General features: G+C 39.3%; 2 protein-coding genes across 3 annotated transcripts in view; one reads left to right on the forward strand and one right to left on the reverse strand.

Annotated features, from left to right (window-relative positions):
• TTC13 (tetratricopeptide repeat domain 13) overlaps positions 1-3,818 on the reverse strand; it is a 38,188-nt gene extending 34,370 nt beyond the window's left edge. For both annotated transcript variants that reach the window (XM_056486776.1, XM_056486775.1), the window contains exon 1: positions 3,383-3,818. In XM_056486776.1, coding sequence (XP_056342751.1) covers positions 3,383-3,818 — 436 coding nt within the window. The remainder of the gene's footprint in view (positions 1-3,382) is intronic.
• On the forward strand, positions 3,642-18,456 carry ARV1 (ARV1 homolog, fatty acid homeostasis modulator). The gene is made up of 5 exons (XM_056486777.1): positions 3,642-3,915; positions 12,957-13,076; positions 14,725-14,878; positions 15,743-15,967; positions 16,449-18,456. The coding sequence occupies exons 1-5, from the start codon at positions 3,817-3,819 to the stop codon at positions 16,553-16,555; spliced, it is 705 nt and encodes a 234-aa protein (XP_056342752.1). The 5' UTR covers positions 3,642-3,816; the 3' UTR covers positions 16,556-18,456.
• Positions 18,457-26,888: the final 8,432 nt, after the last annotated feature.

Here is a 26,888-nt window from a genome sequence, read left to right on the forward strand (position 1 = left end):
ATGGCTGACATGACAGCTTTTACATAATTAGTTTTATCCCTACTTAAGCTATTGGTTAAAAATAGATTAATAAAAAGAGGTGCTAAAAAAATGGGGCAGAGGCAAAATAGGAGGAAGCCGGAAGAAATTAACAAAAGCTTGGGATAGGCATGTCCCCTTTCAGCATTATGATTCCATTCCCTCACCCAAAAATAACAGATAAAATTATCATTCCAATTCCAGAGAGGAAAATAAACTGAATGGATCACAAAGAGGTAGGGAAAAAGCCGCAGGAAACAGAGTATAAAGACTGCAAAAACCAGCCAGAATAATGAACTGTAATTGAAGAATTCAAGAATGTCATTACAAAAAGTGTAAGACTGATTCACTTCTTTAAAAAGTCAAACACAGCTTTTGGAATAACAGAGAAAAAGCTTAAGATATCAAACAAACGAAGAAGCAACATTAATAATCAACACCACCTCCTCAGACTGACAGACTACAAAAGCCACTGCTTCGCCATCATAATGCTTTTAACTGCTATTCCAACAGAATGTTAACTTTTGAATCTTTGGATCCTAAGGCTTCTATCATCTTTAAATATTTCAAGAGTAAACAAGAAAAAGCAAATATACAGTATTATCTCCTTTAGTCCATGGCACAAATACCAAATTTTATCATCTCCCTTGATGTTTGTAAATCTAAGCTTGACAATAAATTTAAAAGCCTAGGGGGCAGGGTGTGCTCTTATACTTTGACTTAAGGATTGCAGTTAGTTAATTCCCTATCTCTCACGAGCACAGAACTAAAAGAAAAAAAAAAAGAAACAGACATCTTGTAAAGAGAAGTCAAAGCAGCATTTAAAATCATTCTCTGTAAACAGGGACTTGGATCTATGTTGAGCCATAAATGATAACCAGTGAGAGATTTTACAACAAAAGCAAGAGTGGTAAAAAGCACAAGGTCAAAGTTTAAAGTCAGTCCTGTGAGAACAGTGGCAAGCCACTCATAGTTTCCAAAAAATAGTGCTGCCAGCACAAGGTTTCATCACTGCCCTTTGTTCTTCACATTGGCCAAACACTCCTGTGCTATGCCAGTGTTATGAACACATTACTTTTCCTGTTGGTGCTTGTAATTCAGTAACTTAAGAGTTTTGGCTGCAGACTAACTGAGAAACTTTCGCTTCAGACATCAAAACAAAGATGTGCAGGCATGGCTTATCTCTGGAATAATTTTCTTCACAAAAGCAAGGATTTAGTGAAGGAATTACTTGTAAGGTGGTAGGGAACAAGACAGCCAAGCCACAAGCTTGATACAAGCTACAGCAGGGAAAGGCCCCCTCAAATCTTCTTGCAGCTCTTGGGGCAACAAACCACTTTACTCCCAAGGAAAAATGGATCCTTGCAAGTCAGACACAATCAAAACTGAAACACATTAACAACTTCATGAAAAACTAGAAAAAAACAGAGAAGTACTTTGGACCTTGCAGTAGGCTACAGGGCTATTTGAGACCAAAAAAAAAATCTCAGCTTCTGCGTAAATTGTACTAAAACAAAGACTGAGATCTTAAGGAAATTTTTCAATTGGCAATTAATTTAGTCCTAACAGTTAAACAGCAAGGAGTGAATTGGTGCACAGCTATTTAAAGGTAAGTATGTTGTTCTGTAACTAAGGGCTATCTTACAATCAGTGCATGCAAAGTACCTGAGAAACCTGATGATTCAAGCAGAATACTTTGTACCAATCCCAGTTACACCGGCTTCTTTAAAACAACATTCACCGCTAAATCAAAATCTAATCTTCAAAATCCACCTCTGAAGGAGTGCCTTGAGTCAATCATTCATGTCGGGTCTAGTAACAGATGAAATCAAGTGCTTTGCCATTTATTAACTTGTAGGGTATACAGATTTTTATCTCAACACTGGGTGAAAGTCTTCTTGTTTTATGTTTCAGCTTGAATAATTTGTAGCAACGGTTACCTGAGATAACTTTCATGATCTGATTTCATGTTTACATACTATGGTGTGCAGCCACTGTAGCCACACACACAAAGGTAATAAAAACTAACCAAAGAACTTTATAATGTGAAGACAAAAGGACATACAAGAGGGAAGGGAGAAAGCAAAAACACAGTGCAGGAAACTCATACGAAGTTATTTCCCCAAAGTCTACTATTCAAGTGGATTATACTAATTCTATATTAGTTGTTAGGTACCACAGGAATTGTTGATATGAGCACAGGCTTTATGAAATACAGGGCAGACAAAAAATCACAAAACTATACTGACAGCTAAGGCATCATGACACATCACTGATTATTCTCTTACACATAATTTAGTATCACATTCCAAGCAACTGGTAAACCTTTTTCTTCATCTGTATTATCACACATTGTGATTCAGACTGGTATTTTTGTACGGCCCATTCACACCATGCTCAAGATCAACAATCGTAACACATTAAGCCACACGATCCAAATACAAAAGATATTCAAGGACATAAAAATAGTTTTAACTATGCCTGTATTACAAGACACTAATTAACCTGAAAAATAGCAAATCTGCTACTCGAACTTGGCACTCATAAAAAGAAGCATCCAGTTCACCAGTAAAATACAGATATAACTGTAGCTGAAATTAAACCAAGCCACATCTCACTCCTGAAACACGGAACTGGTATGGTTGGAAGAGACCTATGGAGATCATCCAGTCCAACCCTCCTGCAGGGTCACCTCGAGCAGGCGACACAGGAACACAGCCAGGTGGGTTTTGAATGTCTGCAGATAGGGAAAATCCACAAGCTCCTTGGACAGCCTGTTCCAAGTGCTCTGACACCCTCATACAAAGTGGTTCCTCCTCAGCTTGAAGTGGAACTTGTCGTATTTAAGTTTGTGGCCATAGCTCCTCATCCTGTCTCTGGGCATCACTAAAAAGTCTGGCACCATCCTATTGACACCTGCATTATGAGATATTTATATACCTTAATGAGATTCCCTCCCAGTCGTCTTTTCTCTTGACTAAACAGGCCCATCTCCCACAGCCTCTCTTCGAGAGAGATGTTCTAGACCCCTGGACCCTCTCCAGCAGCTCCTTATCTTGCACCGAGAAACTCAGCAATACGAGCACGGGGTGCGGGCATATCCCCACACTGCTGAGCGCAGGAAGTAAAAAGCAGGCAGAGCCCAGCTGCTGGGCCGGGAGGTGAGCGGGGCAGCAGGGATCCTCCCGTGCGGTACCTAAGCTAAGGTTTGCCCGTCCCAGCGGTGAGAGGTTTTCCCGGGCTCGCCGCCCCTGTGGCCCCGCGCCACACAGCGGCACGGCGGGCTCGGGCACACACCTCGCTGTGAGCCAGCCGAGGGGCCGCCGGCACCCGCACCGCCCCACCACCGCCGCCCCCGACTCACCGCACTCGGCCGAGTACTGTTCCGCCCACTCCCCCGCCGGGCCGTGGTGCTGCCGGCGCCGCTCCTGCTGGAGCAGGGACAGCGCCGGGTAGCGCTCGGTGAGGGCGAGCGCGGCCCGGGCCAGCAGGGCCAGCACGGCCAGCGGCACCCACGGACCCCGCGCCAGCCCGCCGGCAGGTGCCATCTTCACAGCGCGCACGCGCGCCGCCTCGGCCGGGAACACGGGGCGCCCCCGCCGCCCCACCCACGGCGCCGCCGCACAGCCTCCTGGGACATAGAGTTCCCCGCCCGCGCACTGGAGCTGCCAGCAGCAGCAGGAAAACCACAGCTCCCAGGATGCAGCGCGGCGCGGTCCGGCTCTGCTGCGCTTCCGAACGCGGAAACGAGGACGCGGTGTGGAAGCGCTGACAGGGCTGGGCGTGCTCGGCCGCGCCATGGCGGCGCGCGGCGCCTACCGCTGCATCGAGTGCAACCGGGAAGCGACGGAGCTGTACCGGGACTACCAGCGCGGGGTGCTCCGTATCTCCATCTGCGTGAGTCGGGGCGGCGGGCAGTAGGTGGGGGAGGCCAGGAATGCACGTGGGGAGCTCTGACGTCAACAGGCGGCGGCGCGCGGCGCGTGGTGCCGGGCCCGGTGGCACGCGGGCGCCTGAGCCCCGTGGAGCGCCCCCTGCTGCCGGGCTCGGGCCATGCTGTCCCTGAATCCAGGTGTCTTCTGAGGAAAGGCTGAGAGAGCTGCGTCCTTTCGGCTCGGGAAGAGACGGCTGAGGGGGACTCATCAGTGTCATAAATATCTAAAGGGAGGGTGTCACGAGGATGGAGCCGGGCTCTTGTCGGTGATGCCAAGCAATAGGACAAAAGGCAATGGGCAGAAACTGATGCACAGGAAATTCCCCTGAAATGAGGAAGAACTTCACTGTGCAGGTCACTGAGCACTGGAGCAGATTGTCCTGAGAGGCTGTGGAGTCTCCCTCACTGGAGATGCTCAAGAACCATCTGGACACAACCCTGTGCCAGGTGCTCTGAGATGACCCTGCTTGAGCAGGGAGGTTGGATCAGATGAGCCCCTGTGGTCCCTGCCAGCCTGGCCCCATTCTGTGATTCTCTAGGTTTTCTGTCTGCTCTGCTTCCCGATGCCATTTGCTCCTGTACCTGTGTGGTAGAGCAGTCCTGGCAGGCTCTGTGTGCTTCTGCACAGGGCACTGCAGTGTGCCTGCTGCTGTGTGTGTGCTCGGCCTGGCTCCTGCTGAAGGGCAGATCTGAGCGTGGCTCCATGGTCAAACACAGCTCCCATGCCACTGGACCTAAATGTCAGAGTCTGAGTAATGATTATTTAAAGGAATGTGAGTGTCCTGGTCAATGGCAAGTTGAACCTGAGCCAGGAGAGCCAACCCTCTCCTGGGGGATCACAGGCACAGCATCCAGCCAGGCAAGGGAGGGGATTGTCCTGCTCTGCTCTGAGCTGGGGCAGCCTCACCTCCAGTGCTGGGGCTGGTTTGGGTGCCACAATGTAAGAAAGATGTAAAGCTATTGGAGAGCATGTAAAGGAAGATTATGAAGCTGATGAAGGTTGTAAGAGAGCAATCTGTATGAGGAGCAGCTGAAGTCACTTGGTGTATCCAGCCTGGAGAAGAGGAGGCTGAAGGGAGACCTCATTGAAGTCTTCAACTCTCTTTTGCTTATTAATCTGGTGATGATAAGCAGATCCAAGGCCACCTGGGAGCCAGTAGATGGCACTCATTCCCCTTGGTGTTTAACCATTTGAGGACCAAAGATCCTGGTTTTTTGGAGCACATAGAATCAAAGACTTAAGTCCCAGTTGCTATATTCATCACAAATGCTAAACTCATATAAAGAGAGTAAAAAACTGAGTAAAAGAAAGCCAAGAATCACATGTTCCTAGCAGTTTGGAATTCTGCCCACCTTTCTCCATGCAGCCCCAGATCTGTACCATTTTTCACTGACTTGCACCAGTCTGTTTCTTCTGGCTATGTTGTGAGTCATCACGGTTCAGTTTCAGTTCTAGTTGCTCTTAGGTGGCTCATGTCATAACATCTCAAAACTTTTCTTTAATTTCTGGCCACCCAGGCAGTGCTGATAGCAGGAGATATGTTAGCTCATGGTATATGAAGTGGAGATGAGAATGTTGAAAGATTGCCAAGATCAGAAGATTCTTTCAGTTGAATTGATGTGACTTTGGGTTCATCTGTGTATGGCAGGAAAGCCCTACCGTTGTCTCCAGGTACTAGAGCAATGCTTGGCTTACTTTTTCTTTTTAATCTGCAAGGATAGTTTTGTCACTGTACCAACTCTCTGCAGGCATTCTATTCCATGCAGGAAGGGCTGTGCTCTGACCAGAGACCTGGAAAGTTGTTCATCATCATGCTGCTGACAACAAAAAATAGTCAAGTACTGAATGTCATTTGATACCCTTCACAGATTTTCATGAGTAGTGGTATGAGTGTGTCAATGTTATGAATCTTCTCAATGATCAAATCTGAAAATAATGTTAGCTTAGAAACCTTCACTGAAAAATATATGAAGATCCCACTTATCAGTGTGAAACATTATTTATATCCATTATGTATAAAACTTAGAGTGTAGGCCTCTAAAAGCTTTTTAAAAGCTGAAGGTATTTAAGAAAAATTGAAGGTCTGAGGTGAGACTAGAAGGTGATCACTCAGTCTGAGAACATTTTTCATCTGTCTTCATGGAGTGAGAGCATTGAGTACTGCTTCTCCACCGTAGCATTAAGAAAGAAGTGAAAAATTAATAGATTGTATATTGATACTCAAAGAGAGGCCAATGGGCATCATCTAGATAATTTTTTTGTTGAAAAGAACTTGTGTTTCATTCTCACTTTCAAGTAGTACCTGGAAATACTGACGCCATAAGGAAAAAACAGATAACAACCCAACATTTGTTCCATATGGTAAGTAAAATAGAGGGCCCTGGAAAATTTGGAGCAAGCAGAACATTGTCAAGATCACTGTTTCATACTGACCTACAGGCTTTCCCCAATACTATTTTAAATTTATCCTTGATACATTAATAAATCTGCATCTAAAATGTCTTCACCATTCTCAGGATAACTCTGCCATTTAATACGTTTTGGAAAATTATCTCAAGGCTGAAGAAGCTAAGTTCTCCCAACAGCAACTTCTGTCTAGCCCTGTATTTATTTTAGGATGTGTTTAACCTGATCTGGGTGTGATTATGAGGCAGAAGATTTAAATTTGAATGCCTAAGCAAAATACCATGATTTTGTATTCTGCTATTAATTTGTTGAAGAGAAGAATGAATTTTTTCCAGAGGCAAATATGAAAAGCTTCCATTAAGGAACATGTGTTTCCAGGCCACAATATTAAGAGTACAGTTTTGGAAATTCAGCTTAATGTTGCTTTAGTTTAGTTCCCGCAGCATTTGTTACTGCTTTTAATATAATTAAAAGTTTCTTTGAACTCCATATTGTAATTTTAATGTGGTCAAGCATTAAAGACCTCACAAGTGTTATTATCCACTCTGGGAATAAATTTCCAATGGATGCTAAAGGAACTATAGACTTTCTTCTGTAAAACATAGAAGTTCACACAGTACACTCGGATTGCAAAGGTCATGTCTTTTCTTAATAACTCTGCAAGGTGGCTAACTGCCACAAATTCCTCAAGTTCTGTAACTTCTTTTAAAATCTGTTTGGTTTAATTAAGACCATTTTCAGCTGAAGCCTAGCCCAGACCTCTGGCTTTGCACATTCCTTCTTGCTGGAGATTCACATTTAGTGGATGAACCATTTTCCTTCTCATCCTGCATATATTTTGCTGTGGAAGTAGCATTCCAAGAGACAGATGGACCTCTTCAGTTTGGTTTTTGTTCAGTGTGATAGCTGAGGAGAGACAGGGGAGGATGGAATGTGCGGGCATGTCAGGATTGCCTCTGATGGAGGTGACATTTGGCACTCACTTTGCATCTCATGGGTCTGGGTTTAGTCCTAATCTGTGAATGTACGGGTGTGATCCCTGTTCCAAGTGAGAGGCGATGGTGAAAGCCTAGGTGGCTCCTTCTAGAGAAGGTTTTTGGTGGTTATTTTGAGACCCTTGAAATTTAATTGATCTGTAAATAATACAGCAAATCTTCACTGTGTGTATTACAAACCAACCATTAAGAAAAGTCAGAAAAAAAAAATACTGTTCAAATAACACTGCTGCTACAGCAGTAATGCTGGGGCGGGGGGTAGGAACACATTTGGCTAACCTGAAATAAATTCTGCAAAGTGCAATGAATACAGAAAGAAATTAGCAAACTTCTCTTATTCAGAAATAAAAGGAAAAGCATGCAAACATTTTTAAAATTTGGTTTTCAATTTCATGTATGTTGTTACGTTTAAAAATAAAATGTTAAAAATGTTCCAGACCATAACAAAGGACAATAAATTACTCATTGCAATATATAGAGCGGAGTCAGGATCCCCCTTGTGTTTTGTAATAAGAAAACCAAATTGCCTGAGCAATGCACACTTCATTTAGCTTTTCTGCAATTAAAAAATAATTTAAAAGCTCTTTTATTGCAGCAAGGCAGAGAGACCAAATGCTGTGAATGCAAACCAGTTATGTGGTAGGGTAAAGAATCTGACGAGAGTACAAAGATCATCCTGGAAAATAACATATGCTAATTTTACGTAGCTCTATTTACAGACCAACTCACTACTGGGAAATGTATTATACAGGAAAAAGTATAAAACAATATTTTAAATTTGTTTTCTGAAATGGAATGCATCTGAAACTGGGCTGTTTTGTTTTTCAGTCTACTATGACACTTGGCTGCATCCCTAAAAAAAGAATCCATTCCTGAAAGCAGCACAGCTAATAGGTTTTATTATTTAAGGGTGCAATTGGGATTAAGGGCACTGTAACAAGAGTCTTTAATTTGCCTATGAACCTATGCAAATGGACCCATGTTCAAGTGGAAGCTATGTAAATGTTGTTACAATTTACTGTATATGTAGTCCAGCAAAAAACTGTGGCTTAATTTTGCCAAACTCCAAAGTCTGGAGAAAGGAATACTACAATGAGACTGTTTTGTTGACATTTCTAATGATAAATAAATGATTTCTAATGATAAATAAAGATTTGCAAATGTATTCCTGATGTGGTTTTCATGGTAGTTTTAGATCAGGATGCAGCTTTGTTCTTCAGTGTGTATTTTTACTTTCTGTCATGTCCTATGGCTTCCATTTCAAGAATTCTTTTATTTCTATAAACTCCATCCCAAAATATTTTTATTTTAAAATAAGTCATGTTTTAATATTAGAGAGATGACTCCAAAAAGTAATGTTCATATAATTTAGAAACTTTATCCTTCAGAGACAGAAGGCGTTTTCTCAAATATTTGTATACTGCATTGTATTGGGCACACATTTTGTGAACACTGTTTGTATGTTGAGTATCTTTGATGAGCAAAGTAAGAATTATATCTTTTGAGTAGTGTTTTATAAAAGGCTGATAAACATGAGGTTTGAATTAACATATAAGTATTTTTTTTTTGGTCACATTTAATACAACTGAGACATTAAAATGTATGTTACTTTCCCTAAATGTTTTGGATTGCTTTGATCAAAAAGAATCTCATATATGACATCATGAAGAAGATGGTTGTACTATCTTTACTTACTGGTTTTAAATTTTTTTAAGATAATTAAGCAAACTTCTAAGTTATGAAAGTGGAAGATTTTTTTATAAGCAACAGACAAGCATAGTCAAATCTTCCTAAATATTTGATTAATCAAACAGTTCCTAAAGTAATATTCATTTAAATTTGCTAGAATATTGATATACTTTTAACATCTTTTTTTAGGGGAGCACAGTATCTGTTGGATGTTTTTATGTCAGAATCAAACACTCAAAGTGTTTGTTAAATAGACCAAATCAGAAAAAGATGTGTAAGTAAAATTTATGGTGTGAAGCTTGACTTTTTTTCCTGTAGCCTAATCTGAAAGTACCTTTTAATCAAAGTAGTGTCTATTTTTTCAAGAAAAATACCAGTTACTTGTTTCTGATATCAATTACATATATAAGTCAGAAGCTGAAAAATGGCTAGAAGTGTAGAGAAACCCAGTTACCTCTTTTCACTGCTTTTTGTGATAACTGAGGCATTTCTTTGAGAAAGTCCAAAGAAGATGAAAAAGCTCAGATATGTTAAAGACGTGCCTTCTTTACTTATCCTGCCCAGGCTACTCACTACAGCTGTTCAGAACCTTCTTTTGAAGTGTTACTGATTACCAGTGTCCACAAAGTTACATCCCTTTAACTAGATGAAGCTATCTAATGAAACATATGTGTACTTAAACTGCATCAATCCTTGCTTGCACTGATTTTGCTGAAGTCAGACTTTACTCACAGGTTTCCTTCCTAGGCATTTAAGGCTGGTATCAGAAGTTTTCATTGTATAGTTGGAAAAAATAATGAAAAAGCCAGGTGTGGAGAAGTTCTTCCTAGAGAGCATATTAGTTCTGTAGTATACCAATGGTGTAGCAGCCATCATCCAATTAGTCTGTAGCAGTGCACACTCAAGTCTTTTGCAGCAAAGGTGGTTTGTAGGTCTCACAAATCCCTGGGTGAACTCACACTGGCTAGGTCACTGGCTGGGTAAGCACAGAGGACTTTTCTCTTGCAACAGAGACTCAGAAATAAAGGATCTTAGGAATATAAAATGTATTAAGAATAGGGCTCTCATCTAGCTCTAGAAAACAGAAATACTAAATTTAACATAATTTTCACAGCTGCATAGGAGGTTTGGTATTTGGCTGCCAGAAGGTGTGGGGCAGAAGATACCACTATTTGTGAATTCATTTGTAGCAGTTTCTGTCTATATCTGCAGTAAATTTCTGTTTTGTTGGTTTTGTCTGGGTGGTTGGTCTGTTAAATTTTCATTGTCTAAAATTCATGACAGCTGTCAGTGAAAATTTTTCAATACCTCTTAACTGCGAATTTTTTGATCAGTGTTTGATTGGGATCCTCTGATTGAAAATACCATTCTTTACTCAGAAAGATCTTTTGGTCCTGGTCAAAAAATATTCTGTTGCAGGAGAATTTGAGAGCATAATAAAACTGGGTATATGTAGGATACCTTTCATCTGACCTTTATGACACCCATTGTGTTGAATAATCTTATTTTGTATGGACTCGGGGGTTTTTTGCAATTTTGTGCAGTTGTCCAATGCTACGTCAATCCAGAGATTTGACATATGCAAATTACCACTTATAAGAATATCTGTTCATGATTTCCCAATAGAAAGAAATGAAGCAAGACACTGCCTCTAATTAAAGTAGCAATTCCTTTTTCACTCTATTAAATCTTATAACCGTGGTCTTGTGTTAATTATGTCCTTTTTTCCATCTCATTCGCTTTATTTTTAGACTTACCAAACTCTTAGTTATTTGAGGGAGTTTTTTAATTCATTACCTCTAACTTTTATACTGTCACACACAGTGTTGTCTTATTGAAATGAGTTGAGTTTTTCCTTAGACTGGATCAAGAAACACTGATTAGAGGTTTCAGCATTCCCTAGATGCTCTATTTAGTTTATGCATTTGTTGGGATGTTTTTCTTGACATTGATGTTGGACTTCTGAGTCAATTTGCTGGTGAAATTCTGCATTCTCAGATTATACAAAAATAATTCTGATAAATAGCAAGGCAGTGTTAACTTTGGACACTGTCCTAGTTTTAGCTGGTTTAATTTTATACCTAGTAGCTGGTAGAGAGCTGTGTTTTGGATTCAGAATCAGAAAAAGGTTGATAACACACAGATGTTTTAGTTGTAGCTCAGCAGTGCTTACCCTGAGTTTAGGACTTTTCAGTTTCCCACGCTCTGCCAGCCAGCAGGTGCACAAAGAGCTGGGAGGAAGCACAGCCAGGACAGCTGACCCAAACTGGCCAAAGGGATATTCCATACCCCAGAGAGTTCATGCTCAGTAAATGAACTGGGGGGAGTTGGCCAGGAGGGGCTGATCACTGCTCAGGGATGGAATGGGAATTGGTCAGTGGGTGATGAGAAATTGTTTTGTGCAGCTCTTGTTTCTCTTGGACATTATCTCTCTCTTATTATCTTCCATTTCATTACTATTATTATTATATTTTACATAATGTCAATTTTGAAACTATTCTTTTCACCACCCATGGGTTTTACCTTCTTCTGAGTCTCCTCCTCATCCTATTGCAGGGTGAGTGATCAGAGTGTGGTACTTAGTTGGTCTTTGTATGACAGAAAAATGAATATCTATAAAATTGAAAAACTTTTATGTTCTGTCCTGGGAGTTTGTCTGTAGGTGTGTGTTGTCTGATGCTGCATTTTTGACTTTTCCAGAATTTCAGAAAGTGATGAGCCAACATTTCTCTTCTGGAAGTGCGCCACCATGCACTCATTAAAATGGAAATAGAGAGAATTTCTATGACTGTTGTGTTCTCAGTATGGCAGCTAATGGGAAGGGCTGGGGGACTGAGATTAGCTGAGGATGGCTTGGAGGAAACATGTAGCCAGACTGGAGGATTAGCAGCAGGAGAAAGCTGGCCTGCAGGAGAGCATCCTTCTGCAAGTGCGCTTGTTTGAGCTGAAGTGGTGGCTGCTGCTCCTCTGCTGGTCCTCTGCTCTCTGCTAGAAGCTACTTCCCCCCATCAGGTCTGCTAGAAGAGCCTTTTGTAAGATTATTTAACCCTCTTGCTCACATTATAACACCCTTTTATTAGCCCTAACTCAAATCAAGGAGTGATCAGCCGGGCAGATAAGTTAATAAAGCTGGAGGGGATTGATGACAAGCAGTTCCCAGGGTGAAATAACCTCTCTAGCAGACACAGCAGGAACCAGCAGATGGGTTGGAGAAGTGATGGTCTAGTGTTCTACCAATGTTTAGTGGCAACTGACTTTAGCTGAAGATCTGTGTGAAAACTACATTATCAGTATTCTGAATGTATTGGTGTTTGCTCAATGATGGGAAACTGGTTGAAACATCCAGACAATTTTAACAGTATGGAAGAACAACACAACAGCAAAAAACATTTACTGTTTCCTTGAAAGGAAGAAAAAGGTAGGATAGGAGCATAAAACATCACTGAAAATAAGGAAGTGATAGAATAAATTAATTTTCTTTCTAAAAAATACCCAAAATAACACAAATAAAATACCCAGTAGATTGGCCATGATCAGGTAACCTTTAGCATGATAATGGTGCATTTGAGTCTTGAGAAAGTAGTTTGGTTTTTTGCATCTGTGGAGCACAAAATAATAACTAAGTCCATTCCTGCATAGTTCATTATTGATCTTAATCCAAAGCCTGTAAAAATCAATAATAAATCTTTCTATTTTATAAGGGAAGTCTGTGTGTCAACTGTTATGTCAAGGGAGGAGAAGCAATTTTTCTGGATGGATTAAAACTGTATTGAAAATAAAGATGACATTAGGGAAAGACTAATAATAATTGAATTGCTAGTTTATATTTAGCCAGTTATGCTAAGATCAGAGGAAAATCTTATGAACTCTTCTTTTCATTTTTTCTTAATTTTTCTTATTTTGTGATTTTCAGAAATCCTGCCAGAAACCTGTGGATAAATACATTGAGTATGATCCTGTTATCATCTTGATTAATGCTGTTTTATGCAAAGCACAAGCATACAGGCACATTCTTTTCAATACAAAGATAAATGTAAGTTGCTATGTCCCTACTTTGTGACTTTTTTTGTTAAAAAGATATTTAGGCTTGGTAAATCGATTGTAATAGTTGTAAAACTTTAAAGACTGTTCATCTCCTGCCCTTCCACAGATTTCAGCAAGCTGAACCAGTTATATCATGAATAGAACACAAGGAATCTCAAACTCCCACTATTACTTAGCTTCTGTCTACGCAGAAGTGATGCTGCAGTACCAGCAAATACAAAGTCATCTTACATGTTAAAGAGAAGGAGCTGCAAAGAGCTGTTCTTGCAGTTTTCTGCACCCTCTAACCTGCCTATCAATTTAATTGATGCTAAAAGGATTATGTGAGGAATTCCACTGTAAGAGAAAGATCTAATTAATTTCTAAATTAATTTCTAAATTAAATTTCTGTTGGAAACAATTCTATTTGAAATGAGCAATAGGAGTATAACATACCAAATTAGCAATACTGTGCCAATTAAACCTATTGTACTAATTTCTCACAAGTTTCTCCCTGTGTTATTAACCATGCCCTCAAAGCCAGAGCAAAAGATGGTGGCTTTCACTTGAAGTGTGGTTGATGCAGAATTACATAGTTGGGCTGGCCAGGCTGGAGTTTAGAGGTTTTTAGTATTGCATATTTTTACTGTAAGGACTGATTTCCCAGGGGAGGGAAGCTAATCTAGAGCAAAATCTGTAAGCCTAAGTATGTGCTGTGTTCATGTTGGTACCTCTTAGCCAGTCCATTTTAAGCAGTGTAGGTAAATACACTTGCCTCATCTTTTAAGCATAAATCTATCTAAATATTTTTAATTAATTCGGTGCTTCTGGAGACTGGTAATGATGTTGTCTGTGAGGTTTCTGGAAGTACTGTCTGTGAAAAGTTCATCTATTCAAATAAATTGAGTTGAATTTTAAACTGGCAAAGTTTGTACATGTATATGCAGTTGGCATAACTTTCTTCCAATGGAGAAAGTAGAATCCATGCACAGAAATTGTTATGGCTTGTTTAAATCGTATAAAAGCAGAAATCACCTCATATATGCCCTGGCTTAATGTGGAAACATGCTAACTGTTGGCCCTCACAACATATTTTTTGATGTCACTTCAGAAGAAATTTTAAATAGTTTTGTTTTGTTATATGGCTCCGTTTATTTTTGGTGCCTCACCCTTATATGAACTAAGAAATATTTTGGTATAACTACACTACCAGATTCTTCTAATGGAGATTGTCTCAGGGAAAAAGAAACAAAGGTACTTAAACCAGTTTGCTGAATGGAGTAGTTGCCCTTCAACTGAAATTTTAGATAATTCTACTAGTGATGGCCCAATTTGGTTTTTCATTCCTAGCTGAACTGCCTACCCGATTTTAAAATAATATGGATCAGGCCTTAACCACACTTATATACCTTCTTCTGTACAGAACTGTTCATGCAGTTTTGTACATGTTGTAATTTGACTATCACATTAACAGATGTTAAAAGGATGATGTGCTAAACAAGTGCCTAGGAGTAATTTTGCATATATTCTAAAGAAAAATAATACACCTACAGAATTTGTGTAGAGATGTTGAAATGTATTTTAAATATTGGTTTCATACTAATGCTTAATTTATGCTGATTTAATACTACTCATTTTATTATTCTTTCATTTACCAGATTCATGGGAAGCTCTGTGTATTTTGTTTGCTCTGTGAAGCTTATCTCAGGTGGTTGCAACTACAGGATTCAAGCCAAAATACAGATCCTGATGACTTAATCAGATATGCCAAAGAATGGGATTTTTATAGAATGTTTGGCATAGCTTCTTTAGGTAAGATTGGTAGTATATATTATATACTCTTTAAGCACTGGAGAACTTCAAGCCCATACTGCAAAAATTGATACAGATTGGATGTGATGTCCAGCCCAGTATGGTTACACAATTACACACAGGCAGGGGAGTGGTTGGTTCTATGCTGGTTAAAACACTTTTTCTCGTACTTTTTTAGATGATAGTGTTTAAATCAAACTTCCACACTAAAACTAGTATTTTTCTTACACATTCAGAGCTTAATTTAAATCCTTTATTGTCTAATGTTGTTTTAAGTAGATTTTTATGATATGTCAGCAAAAATATTGAACTGAATTTTCAGTAGTAACTCATCTATTACAGTTATTGTGAGAGTTTCTTTGACATCTGCATTAATGCCAGCATATCACAGGAGTGGTTTCAAAAAAGGTCTGGTAGCTCAATGGTATTTTCACCTTGGTGTTTCTTCTCATGCTGGATGAAAAGGGTTCATTGCTGCTGACCTTTTGCAAAGAAGACAAGGATTGATTTTGTTTAACAGCCTAATAGACAGCTGAAAAAAAAACCCCTCTTGTTGCTAAAAAGTAAAAGTGAAGAGGTTCTTAAGCTTAACTTCCTGTGCTCTATGGAGTCAGAAATCACAAATGTGATAATCCTACAGCTAGAATCCTGTGATAGAATTATTCTGAATGGTATGGTACTGAATTGGTTTAAGGAATATTTGGCTGTTAAAATGAACACAGAAGATAGAGAACATTTGAATTTGCCTATGGCTTTTGAAGTGAGTTGCATTTGGGACATGTCATTTTACTGAAATTCATTCAGAACTGGACTTGATTTTTAGCATTTTGTTCTCTCTTTCCAACACCTCTTATTTCCTTTTAGAACAAACTTCATTTTTCATTGGCATTTTTATCACCTTGTGGTGGATGACACCTGAGATGCTGAAAAGAAAGTCTGACTTCATTTTACTTCTCAAAGCACTGCTGTTGTCCACCTATGGAAAGCTTCTGCTAATTCCAGCTGTTATTTGGGAGCATGACTACACACCTTTGTGCCTTGCATTTATAAAAGTGTTTGTCTTGATATCAAACTCTCAGGCAATTAGAGGTACATTTTTGCATTTTTTATTACTGTGTTATGTGTATAGAATATGTGTGAGAGACTGCTGATGTTACAGAAGTCATTATTATTATCTTTTTAATATATATCAAATACGTGACTGAAATAGCTCTAGTTTAAAACCGTTTTCTTTAAACTTTAAGAGAAAATTACTGAAACAAAAAAAATTAAAAGAAAGAAAAAAAAGTACCTCTTATCTCACCATAATCTCTTTGTATGTATGGTATTATATCCACCAGATCCATCTGTTATAATTTGAGGCAACTCATGGATCATTGAAACATAAAATAGAATTCTTTTGTGTTTCTGAAAAATGAAAATTTCGTATGAATTTTATTCATGTCTTTGGAATGCAAGCTTTTAACAAATTTGTGTGATTTCTTATACACACAAATTAATATGATTTCTCACATGATTTCTATGATCTTAAATGGTATACATGATAAATTTGTTCTGTTTTCTTTTACAGTTACATTGAACTTGAACCGAATAGTCCCTTGGTTTGCCATCTTCTTTGGATTAATTTTGGAAAATGGCGTGGTCTGCTTGTTCCAGAAAATGGGATGGGATGTTTGAAATGTCAGCTCGGTGAAGAAATACCAACAACATGATGATAATTTTCTAAGAATGATCTCTGATTAGAAGTTTGGCTACTTGCTGTGCTGAGCCATAAAACTTCAGCCTTAGGTTGTTTATTTTCCCATTAAAATATGAACGTCTCACTATCCTAACAGTTTTATGAATCTGGCTGCATAGCTGTAGCTGTAAGAAGAAAGTTACACTAAAAAACCCCAGCTCTGCTACCAATCAGTGCATTTTGGCAGAGAGAGGAGGATGAATTGCTCCCTTAAGAGGAAGGGAGTCAGTGGAAAAATGTAAAAGCCAAAATTTATATTTCCGCAAAACCAGATTTTCGAAGAGAAAAATGAACATTTGCAAATAGTTTATTAGAGAAAAGGCAAGTATTCCAGAATGAAACTACAATGGGAAAGCCAAGCTGTATTCTCTGGAATGTTTGTGTAACAATCCAAAATAATAAAATATCTGGTTCTAGAGTAATCTCTAGGAATGATAGGTTTAAACTGGTTTGAAATTTTAGGTGATCTCATAAATACTTGACATTTAGTGTGATCTCATAAATGCTTCTTTGTCCTTAAACCTGAAGAGAGAGTGAAAGGACTGATCCCCAGCATGTAGGATTGTAAGGGATACTGCTTCTTCTGCATTTAACTCACATCTCCTCCACCCAGTCCTTGTCTGGCTGTACATTTAGTGGAAGCAAAAACTGAAACATGAGGCCATTCAGCAATAGAGTAGCACTTAAGAAATAAACGAACAAACAAAAATGTTCAGGCCTAAATTAATGAAGAAACATTTATAGAAGTTCTGCACCTTCTTCCACAGCAGGCAAAAGGAGAGCTAAGTGGCCCACAAAAGAACTGACAGAATCAGTTTCCACAGGAATAAGGACACAAACCCACTTTTGTGCAGACCAGTTTCCATTCATTCCATCCAATATTTAACTCTCCTGCTTGAGTTCTGGAAGGCTGTACTATCCATAGGGATTACTTCCATTCTTTGTTTTCCTCAGTTGCTATCTCATGTCTTGTGCTTTCCAGAATGAATCAAAAAACATTTTGCAACATCAAGTTGCAAATTAACATTCAAGTTAATCCCCAACAGGTTTAGAGTAAGTCTAGATTATGATCACAGAAGACATCAAAATGTTTGTCTGATGGAACTGCCCGTACTATGCAAGTCACTTGATCAGAAAAGCAAATGGTTGCTCATTATTTTATTAAATCAGAGGCTGACAGCACTTTTGTTGTTTGTGTTACACTTTGCAACTTCCTGAGCATGTCAGAGAAAGCAAAAAACCCCCAACTGCAACATTTTAAAGTATGTGAGACTCTTGATTTGGTTGGTAATGAATTAATTACCCCAAGTTGAGTCTGTGTTGTCCATGACAGTAACTGGTGACTAAACTCTCCCCCATCCTTAATCTTGACCCATGAGTCTTTCCTTTTATTTTCTCTCCAGTGCCTAGCTGGGCAGTGACAGAACAGCTTTGATGAGCATCTGACATCCAGACTGGGTCAATCCACCACAACTCTGGATGTCTCTTGAAAAAAATGTGCATTATTTCTAATGCCAATTTTCCTTTTCTAACAATGCAACAACAGTGCTTTGGTTTATTCTTCTTAGGTTACAGATCTTTCTTAATATTTATCATATGTGTCATGGTTATCTATACCCCCTACAAAAGGGGATTTTTGTTTGGGGGGTTGTTTTCAGATATTTGTCTGCCACCAGTTTCAGCCTAGAGGCTGAATGGAGCCCATTTAAGTGTAACTAATGCAGGTTATTATATGTAAACATGATGTTGTCAGCAGCAAAATTGTAAATACAATGTACATAAATTTTATTTGAGGACAGTCTTCTTAAATTAAACTTTATTTTGAATTTTTAAAAACTGATTTCAGGTATTTTCTGAGGTTTTTCCAGAACACCTAGAATGGGTTCAGAACATGCACGAACACATTCTGAAAGAAGCAGTGTTTACCTATTGTGTCACATACACTGATAATATATCAGTTATGCACTCTGTAATGCTGCCAGGAGCCAACACTGCCCTTACACAACTTTGAAGCAAGAGAAGACAATTAAAAGCTATAGAGCTTTGGAACAAAAGCAGGTGTGGTAAAGGTTCTCAGTCTTCAGAGGCAACATTAGTAATGTAGGGCATTCAGCATTGTTTGGTGTCCTTTACCAAAACTAACATGACTATACATACAATACACTAATATTTCATAAATCTAGGGGGATCTTAAGGACACCCACTGGGCAGGGGGGTCCCAATGAGTGCATTTTTTATGCTTTGAAAGCATATGGTGCTTCAGAGAGAACGAAGACTATTTTAAGGTTCTGTCTGTTTAAAACCATCACATCTCTCTTGCTTTTACTCCTTTTTGTCTTTTGAACTCATCTTTTTTCCATAAAGTTTTTGTAATGAAACAGTTACCTGTGCTGGAAGATGGATGACAAATAGCCCTTTCTATATATCATCATTAGTTTCATGAGCTTATTAGAGAGGACTTAAAGTTGAATTAAAAATACAGCAGCCTGGAGGTGAACCTATAACAACTCTTTGGGTTTTGCTTGGAATGAGAAGGGGGTACTGTGGCTTGTGGAGCAAATTGAGAGCTCCATTGCATGAAATGCGCAGAAGAACCAAGGGTGTTACTGAGACTTGGACTGAGCAATGGCTCAATTGCACAGTGGGAGCTGGGAACTTCTGTGGGTTCATACACCATGTAGCAAGTATTTAGTGTATGCAAAACTGGAGAATTACAGTGAAAGCTAAGGAGGGTTAAAAGAGAAGGTAGAAGTCTGGCAGACTTTACAAAATTAAGATGACAGTAAAAACAAAGGAGATAGCATCTCAAGAAAAATATGTAATAAAATATGCGGTATAGATGTGTATGAGTGTATCATTAAGCAAATATAAAACATAACAACATCCTACTCCCAAGTTTAAAAATTATGAACATGAAAGAACATTTTTGTCATAGTCAAAGTGACAACATAGCAAAATATGTCTTCCAAGCAGTAAAGTCTATGAGTTTCCCTAGAAAAAATACTGGTAACATTACTTCAATGGTGCGCACTACAGCCTTGAAAATGCACTTTTATAAGGCAGAATTACCAATTGTACAGCAATAGAATTAGTCAGGAATAGGAAGAGCTGTGTAGGAGCAGAGCTTCTCCCTTCGTTCTGCATTAGTGTGTGCTGCATTGGGCTTTGTTGGTGCCAGGGCTACTACCCTTGTGACCTCCTGCACATACAGACAAGGGAGCCCTTTCTTCCACACAAGTCCTATCTCAGAGGCATATAAGCTGCCATTTGTTACCCCAGCCTTCACCAAACTGAAAGTAAAGCAGGACATCTGTACTGGAAAACCATTAGCTGATTTCTCATAAAACAAGCAGGCCCTTGTTTCCCTGGGGCTTGCCTGCTGCATTCCTTGAGCCCTCTCCAGCCGGGTGGTGTTAAGCACTGCAGTGCCATCTGGAGTTGGTAAGGAAACCTCTGTTGATAAGGAAACCTCTGTTGAGTTCACAACTGTGTTCTTTGATTGATTTTTTGCTTTTTAAAATCACAAATCCAAGCTTTTAAAAATGAATATCCATCTTCAGTGTGGAGAAATGTGAGAATGACAATTAGTGATGAAAAACAGGTCACAAAATACTTGTTTTGATGACTTGGTATCAAGGTCAATTCAAGATACAACCACAAAAGCTAGAAAATACAAATTATTCCAGGACTACATCCCTTAAAAACCTAAATAATCCCACAAACTGGGATTATTTCAAGTCTTGTTGAGCTCTGCAACAATTAATGTGGCAAGAGAGAGAACAAGTACATTCTTCCACTGCAAAAGCAATAGAATTTTTGTTTCTTAAATCATTTGAAACTTAGGTTTCTGCAGTTAAAATTTGCAGGAGGCTGTGTCTAACAAGATTCCCATTTTCTCTCCTGCCTCTTAGCTATTCTGGCCTTCTTAGTCTTTCCAGTAATTACTGTATTACTGAGGTGGCAAGAAAGAAGTTACAAACATAAGGAGCTTCATAAAATCTTTTTCCTAACCATGATCTGCTGTCCTAAATTCATAAAGCTTTTTTTGAGCTCTGTGTAGACAAATGACAGGTCTGCAAAGCAACTAGGAAATACTGCTAATGATGTTTTAATTGCTATTCATTAGAATAATAGGTATTGTTCGGGTTTTTTCCCCTGGGTAAAAATGTGGTTTAAATTCCTTTACACAGAAGGATAAGAGTGTGAACTTAAGAGTTTTTACATGTGCTGGCTGCTGCTGAAATAAATCCAGATGATCCCCTTGGTTTCTTACAATCTCCAGCTGTAATTCTGAGGACACTTTTTAGGCAAAAGAACTGTTTTGCTGCACAGAAGTGCGTGCCATGGCTCTCTGAGCACAGGACTGGGGACCTGAATTAAAACCTGAATCCTAATCCTGGCTCTAAGACCAACCAGTGCTGTGACCTTGAGCAAGTTATATATGTGGCTCCATAAAATGATTGTATCTCCACCATCACAGGATTTGGGGGAGGATTAATTTGTTCGTGTCTGCTTAGAAAGATGAAAAGCATTAAGTCCTTTCAGCTGCAGGTTGTTAGGAGTCAGTCAACACTGTGAATGTCAGATATGAAACAGACATGCCAGGAGCCAGAGAATGTGAGTATTAAAGGTGACATGTTTAAAGTCTTTGTTATACCAAGGGGAGCTTTAATTCTGACCCTCACTGGCATGCAGTTCTGGAATGTACACATCTGAAGACTTTAGGGGTATATATTGCAAATCACTAATCTCTTATTATGATTTTGAATTTATTGCAGCTGTTGTGTGCCAAAGTAAATCTGAAATTAGTTTAAAAACTTGGAGCATAGGGAACTGGCACATTAACTGATCTTACTTCTAGCTATCTAAAAGAAAAAATAAGGTATTTATTTGAGAATTTAAGACTTTGAGGTAGAAAGCACTGGTACATTTTGCAGAAAAATATTTCTTAAAAAAATTCTACAAACCATTGGTATCTTCAGTAAACAAATTCAATAACTTCTTACAGATTTAAACAAAATAAAATCTCATCAACATAGAAGCACTTCTACTCACCTTGCACTCCTTCCTCAGAACTGCTTATTCACTCTGTAAACATCAGTGGGTGTTACCTTTATAGTGACTCCCTGCCAGGCAAGCTGCAGCCCATCTGATGCCATCATGCATGCATCACTCCTTAACTTTGATCCTTTCTTTGGTCTCTCACTTCACTTCCAGAATGAAGCTTTGGTTCTAACCATCAAAGCCACATATGTATCATGTCTTGGCTACAGTAGAGATAATCTCTCTTTCTCCCAGTAGGGCTACAGCGTTCTTTTGATCACTGAAAATCAAAAGCCAACAGAAGTGTAGTGATAACTAGGAAGAAAACATTTCCCATTGAGAACATCCACTGGATTATAACATGCCACATACCAGCACCAGATAAACTGTCTTGGATTTTGCAGGATAGGGACCAAAAGTGAATGTATCATATTGAGAATACACCTTATAAATTTGTCCAAAGCAGGAATCTGTTTCTCTCTAAGGACATTTATCCTACTTAGTGTGAAAATGGCAGATGAGTTGCACAGCAAGGAAAGCACAATCCATCTCTTACTCATTTTGTCGTGGGAGAGAGCAAAATGAAAATAAAACACTGATGATTCATGAATTTTTTTCAGGAATGGTGGACATTATTTGAACCCTTTTCTTTAGAGAAGCAAATTAACTTTGCTGTGGACGAACACAATGGCAGGTATTCATTTCTATACAGAACCACATGATAAGGCTTAGTCTGTACTAAAACTCTCATCTTTTCAAATGTATTTTGCACTTCTTTAAGTGGATTTTTTCCTAAAATAGTTTTCTGCTCAACTGAATTGTGCAATTTATGTAAATGTTGTGTGTGTATGTGTAGATGGAAGGAGAGGGAAGGTCAATCCTGTTCCTACAGCCTGTGCCTTTTCTGCCTTATCTTTGTATGAAATGGTGCAGCTTCTGTCTGATTAAAGGTCCTACACTGAAAGAAAAGGCCACCAGCAAGAAAGGCACCTTCCTCCCACAATAGTTGGAGTATCGTGCAACAGAACAGATTGTATCAGTTTAAAAAAAAAAAGTCCTGTCCCTGATAAAACAGTATCAGAAGCATGCAGAGATCACGGCTCCCTTCTCTCATTGTTACTCAGCTACTTTTATGTAACAAAATGCCAGCATGGTGATTCTAATCTAATTCAGCTGCACAAGCACTTTGAAAGTTCAGAGAGGTGCTTTTAATCCTCTCCAGCACGACCTAATAGAGGATGGCAAAACAGGAAGCCCTCGTGCGCAGATCCTTGCTCACTCCGATGGCAGGGTGGAAGGTGCCATCTGTCATTTCATGCCATTATATTGGAAAGTGCTGCCTCCTCTGAACTCCTTGCAGCAGCTGCTCCTGCAGGCTCAGCTCTTTGTCCTGAGCAGGCAGCTGCCTGCCTCCCCCTTGGGAAGAGTTTTGTTTCCACAGAATCAGACAGGGCTAGAAGTGATCTCAGAGGTCATCAGGTCCTTCCGCCAGCCGCTGGGATGGATGGGCGCTCCTGACAGATGTTCTCCCTGGCAGGCAGAGATTCTGGCTCTCAGAGACCAAACCTAAGCTGCCTTTCCTAAATTAGGAGACCTGTCAGTTCCTACTGCATGTAGTGGCAGTTTGATGCCCAGTTGTTTTTCAACCATGACAATTTATTCAAGCAATATGATTTTCTGAAAAGACAATATTATACTTGAGGAACCCATTGTGAAGATGGTGGCTTAGTCTTTTAGAAAGTTTCTGTCCTTCAATTTTATTCTCCAGGTTTCATGCTTCCTATTCTGCTACCCCCTGCTTAGCCATGCTAAACGTGACACAAAAATCCATCCAATTCTTTAGCTGTGGGAGGCACCACAAAGCATTAAAGATTTCATTTTAAATTAATAAAGCAGCCTGCACCTTTTTGGATCTACTACAGACTTTTTGTAAGGACATGGGCACTGGTTAACACACCATTAAGCTGAAACAAAAATACAGTCACTGCCTACAAATGGAAGTAATTCAGAGAATGAGAGAATGGGCATGGTGCATTGAGATCTCTGTTCCTGGAGAATAAATGCCTCGTACGAACTCCCTTCTAATTTGCATAAGAAATTGTAGTGTACATTTTCATTAGTGGGCACACTTTTTAGCAGATGCTTATACAAATAAATATCTGTGGTAATAACGAGATATGCTTGGCTTCTCTAACACTGATTGATGTATTCTGCCTGCACACACCTGCATTCAAAAGCACAGAAAAGAGTATCATTCTCTATGAGAAGGAACATTGAAAGCCTCAAACAGTCCTGCATTTGCAACAGAAACATAAAGGGCTTTTTGAATGACTGGCTAGTGATAAGTGAAAAAAGTCCTATTGTGTAACCACACAAAGCACTGGAGACAAGACAAACCTATTTACATATGAGAACTCAGACCTCAAACAAATCCTATAAGAAAGGACATGAGACAGGATAAAAGATATGCAAAAATCAGAATTCCTTCTTCCCCACAGAGATTACTGCAAATTTCTACTACTTTCATTAATCCTTAGGGATTAATCCTGTATGTAAACAACTGTGCAATGATGGTCTCCAAAAATATACTAGAACTCTGTTCATAAATGTCTTTCCTCTTCTAAAAATGCATACAAATTTTACATTACATAGGTGCTATATATTCCGTTCTCTCAACAGGTTATATCTATGATGCAAGGTATTTAAGGAAATGCTTCTCCAGTTTGGGCATCATGACTAAGTATCAGTCAGAAAGAGCAAGGCTATTTTAAAGATACAAGTCAAGATTCTGTATAATTTGTCCAATACTAACAGAAGAAAAAGGAATAGCAAGACCCTTGGAAAGAATATAGACATGCTGTGTTCACACAGGACAATAACCAAATGGTAACAGAGCTTTGATATTCTAATGCTAGGAGAAATTAATTTTCTCTCTGATTTGATACACTATCTTTTTAGCTGATGCTCATTTACCTTTAGTGCAACATAGCATATAAGAAGTAATTTTATTCCACAATACAAACAGCTTTTGATGTTGTTCAGGAGTAATGGAACAGGTTAAAATGTGGTCCTGTTTAAGCTCATACTTTACCTGTTCAAAACTTATCTTGTTAGCTCACTTTTGCATGCAATGTTTGAATTTTCTAATATTCATGAGGCCTTTTAGTACAAATAATTAGTACTTTGTTAAAATCAAGGTTCATGCAACCAAAGATACTGTAAAGGGTTGAGAGAAAAAAAGCCCAACAAAATGTACTGTCCCTGTCATCCAGGTGCTTTCATAACTGAAGTAAAGACCTTATTACACCGCCTGCTTGTAAATGATTTAAAAGGTTCTGCTGTTTGACGAGTCAAAAGAGTTTAGGCAAGGGCTGGTAGGGCTCAGACATGCAACTTTATTGTTTGTGACAGTGCCTGGTATCCTGAGCCACAAGAAGATCACAAACTCTTGCTCATGTGTCTAGCCAGATAATCACAGGGACGTTTCTGACCTGTGGAAGAAATGCTTGTGATTTCTGAAAGTGAGTATTTAGCACTGCAAGGAGGATTGAACTGCTAACACGAATTTAGGGCAGTGGTTGACATAGAACTGAACTCTCTATATGCTAACCATTCCAAACAGTCTGCTTCAGCCACCAAATTCTAACAATCCATTATTTGCATGGGATTTCTCATCTCATATTAAACTGAGGAATTTTGAAAGATTACATTATCTTGAAGACATTATCTTAATAAAGTCTTAGCACAAATGCCTTTATAATCTGTGGCAGAAGTTCAGAGAAGAGCCAAAATAGACACAAGTCTCTGTATTTCAGTAGCAGATGGCTTTGTCTTTTTAACTTGCATACCAACCTTATCTGAAAAATGTAAATTCTACTGCTAAAAGCACATTCCTCTGAAAACAGATATGGGCTTCATTACTTAGGGCTGGTTGTTTCCACGTTCATTTAATTAAGTTTTGTTAATAGAACAGATGAAAGAGAGAAAGCCAAAAAACTAAGGGAAAGAGACTTTCACAGTGAATACTCATCCCCTCCAAAGTTCCTCTGTCATTTAACACGAAATAGCCAAACTCATTGCTGAGTGAGTCATCTCAGTGAGAACCCCTTACCAATCCTTTTCATTGCTTACAAGATGCAATTGCCCCACAAGCTGCGGGTGCTAGTCCAGCACACTTCCAGCCTCATCAAGGCTTTAATCCCTAGAGCACATCTGGGTTTTGTGGGGCCACCTTGGCTCTTCCAGACCACCTCAGCTCAGGAGAACGTGTCCCTCCCTATGCACAGATCCCCCAGGCTCTTTCAGCCATGGCAGAACCCAGCCCTCACAGCAGACCCTGGGTCTTTGTAAAGCTACCTGCAGAGTTGGAGTGGCCAGGATCACAGAATAAGCAGTTTAGAGGCTTTACCACATAGGGAGCTTGGAAACTCAGAGAAAATGTTAAAATCAATAGAAGATGACTTTGCAAATAAGGGAAATCTTTTAATTACTTTGCTAAGAAAACAAACAAGTTATTTCCTTAGGTCATGTAGCATTGCCCAGAGTTAAATGTAGTAACTTCAAATAAACCAAAGATAATGGATGGAAAAATGTACTTCTGTGGAGTTGTTTTCTGAGAAAATGCATGTAGTATAAAAAAAGAATATGAACCTCAAACTGCTGTGGTAATGTATCCTGTACAGGCAGGCATCACAAAAGCAGAGTAAATTCTTTCGAAGTGGCTGAAGGTCACAGACCTGTACATTGTAGAGAAAAGACCTGTTGTTAGGGTTTCCTTTGGCATGTACCTGATTAATCCTTCCATTTCACATTCCTCCCCAGCAGCCAGCTGAACAGCAGAGTGGGGGAATTAGTTTCCTTTGCCCTCAGAGCAATCTAATTTCTCCAGGAAAACGGATGGCTTTAGCTAGGCAGCTAAATAAAGTCAAGGAAAACATGTTCTTTCCAGTTAAGCAAAAGTGTGTACCTGCAACAAATGACTGTTACATTAAAAATACAGACAGTGTAACCCCAGTCCCCAGAATCTAAAAGGGCAGTTTTACCTGTGATCCTGTCCAAGGAAGGAGCAGCTAAGTCTCTCTACTCCTCCAGCTTCAAATTCTTACAAGGTTTCTAAGAACAGAGCAACTTCTGTCCTATTAGATCTAGTTTATAGCAAGCAGACTGACAGAAAATGCCTGGACAGATTTACTGCATATGCTTTGCTTCCTTAGGATGAAGGCTAAATGT

The sequence above is a fragment of the Oenanthe melanoleuca genome, chromosome 3 (assembly GCF_029582105.1).
Source record: "Oenanthe melanoleuca isolate GR-GAL-2019-014 chromosome 3, OMel1.0, whole genome shotgun sequence".
NCBI lineage: Eukaryota > Metazoa > Chordata > Aves > Passeriformes > Muscicapidae > Oenanthe > Oenanthe melanoleuca.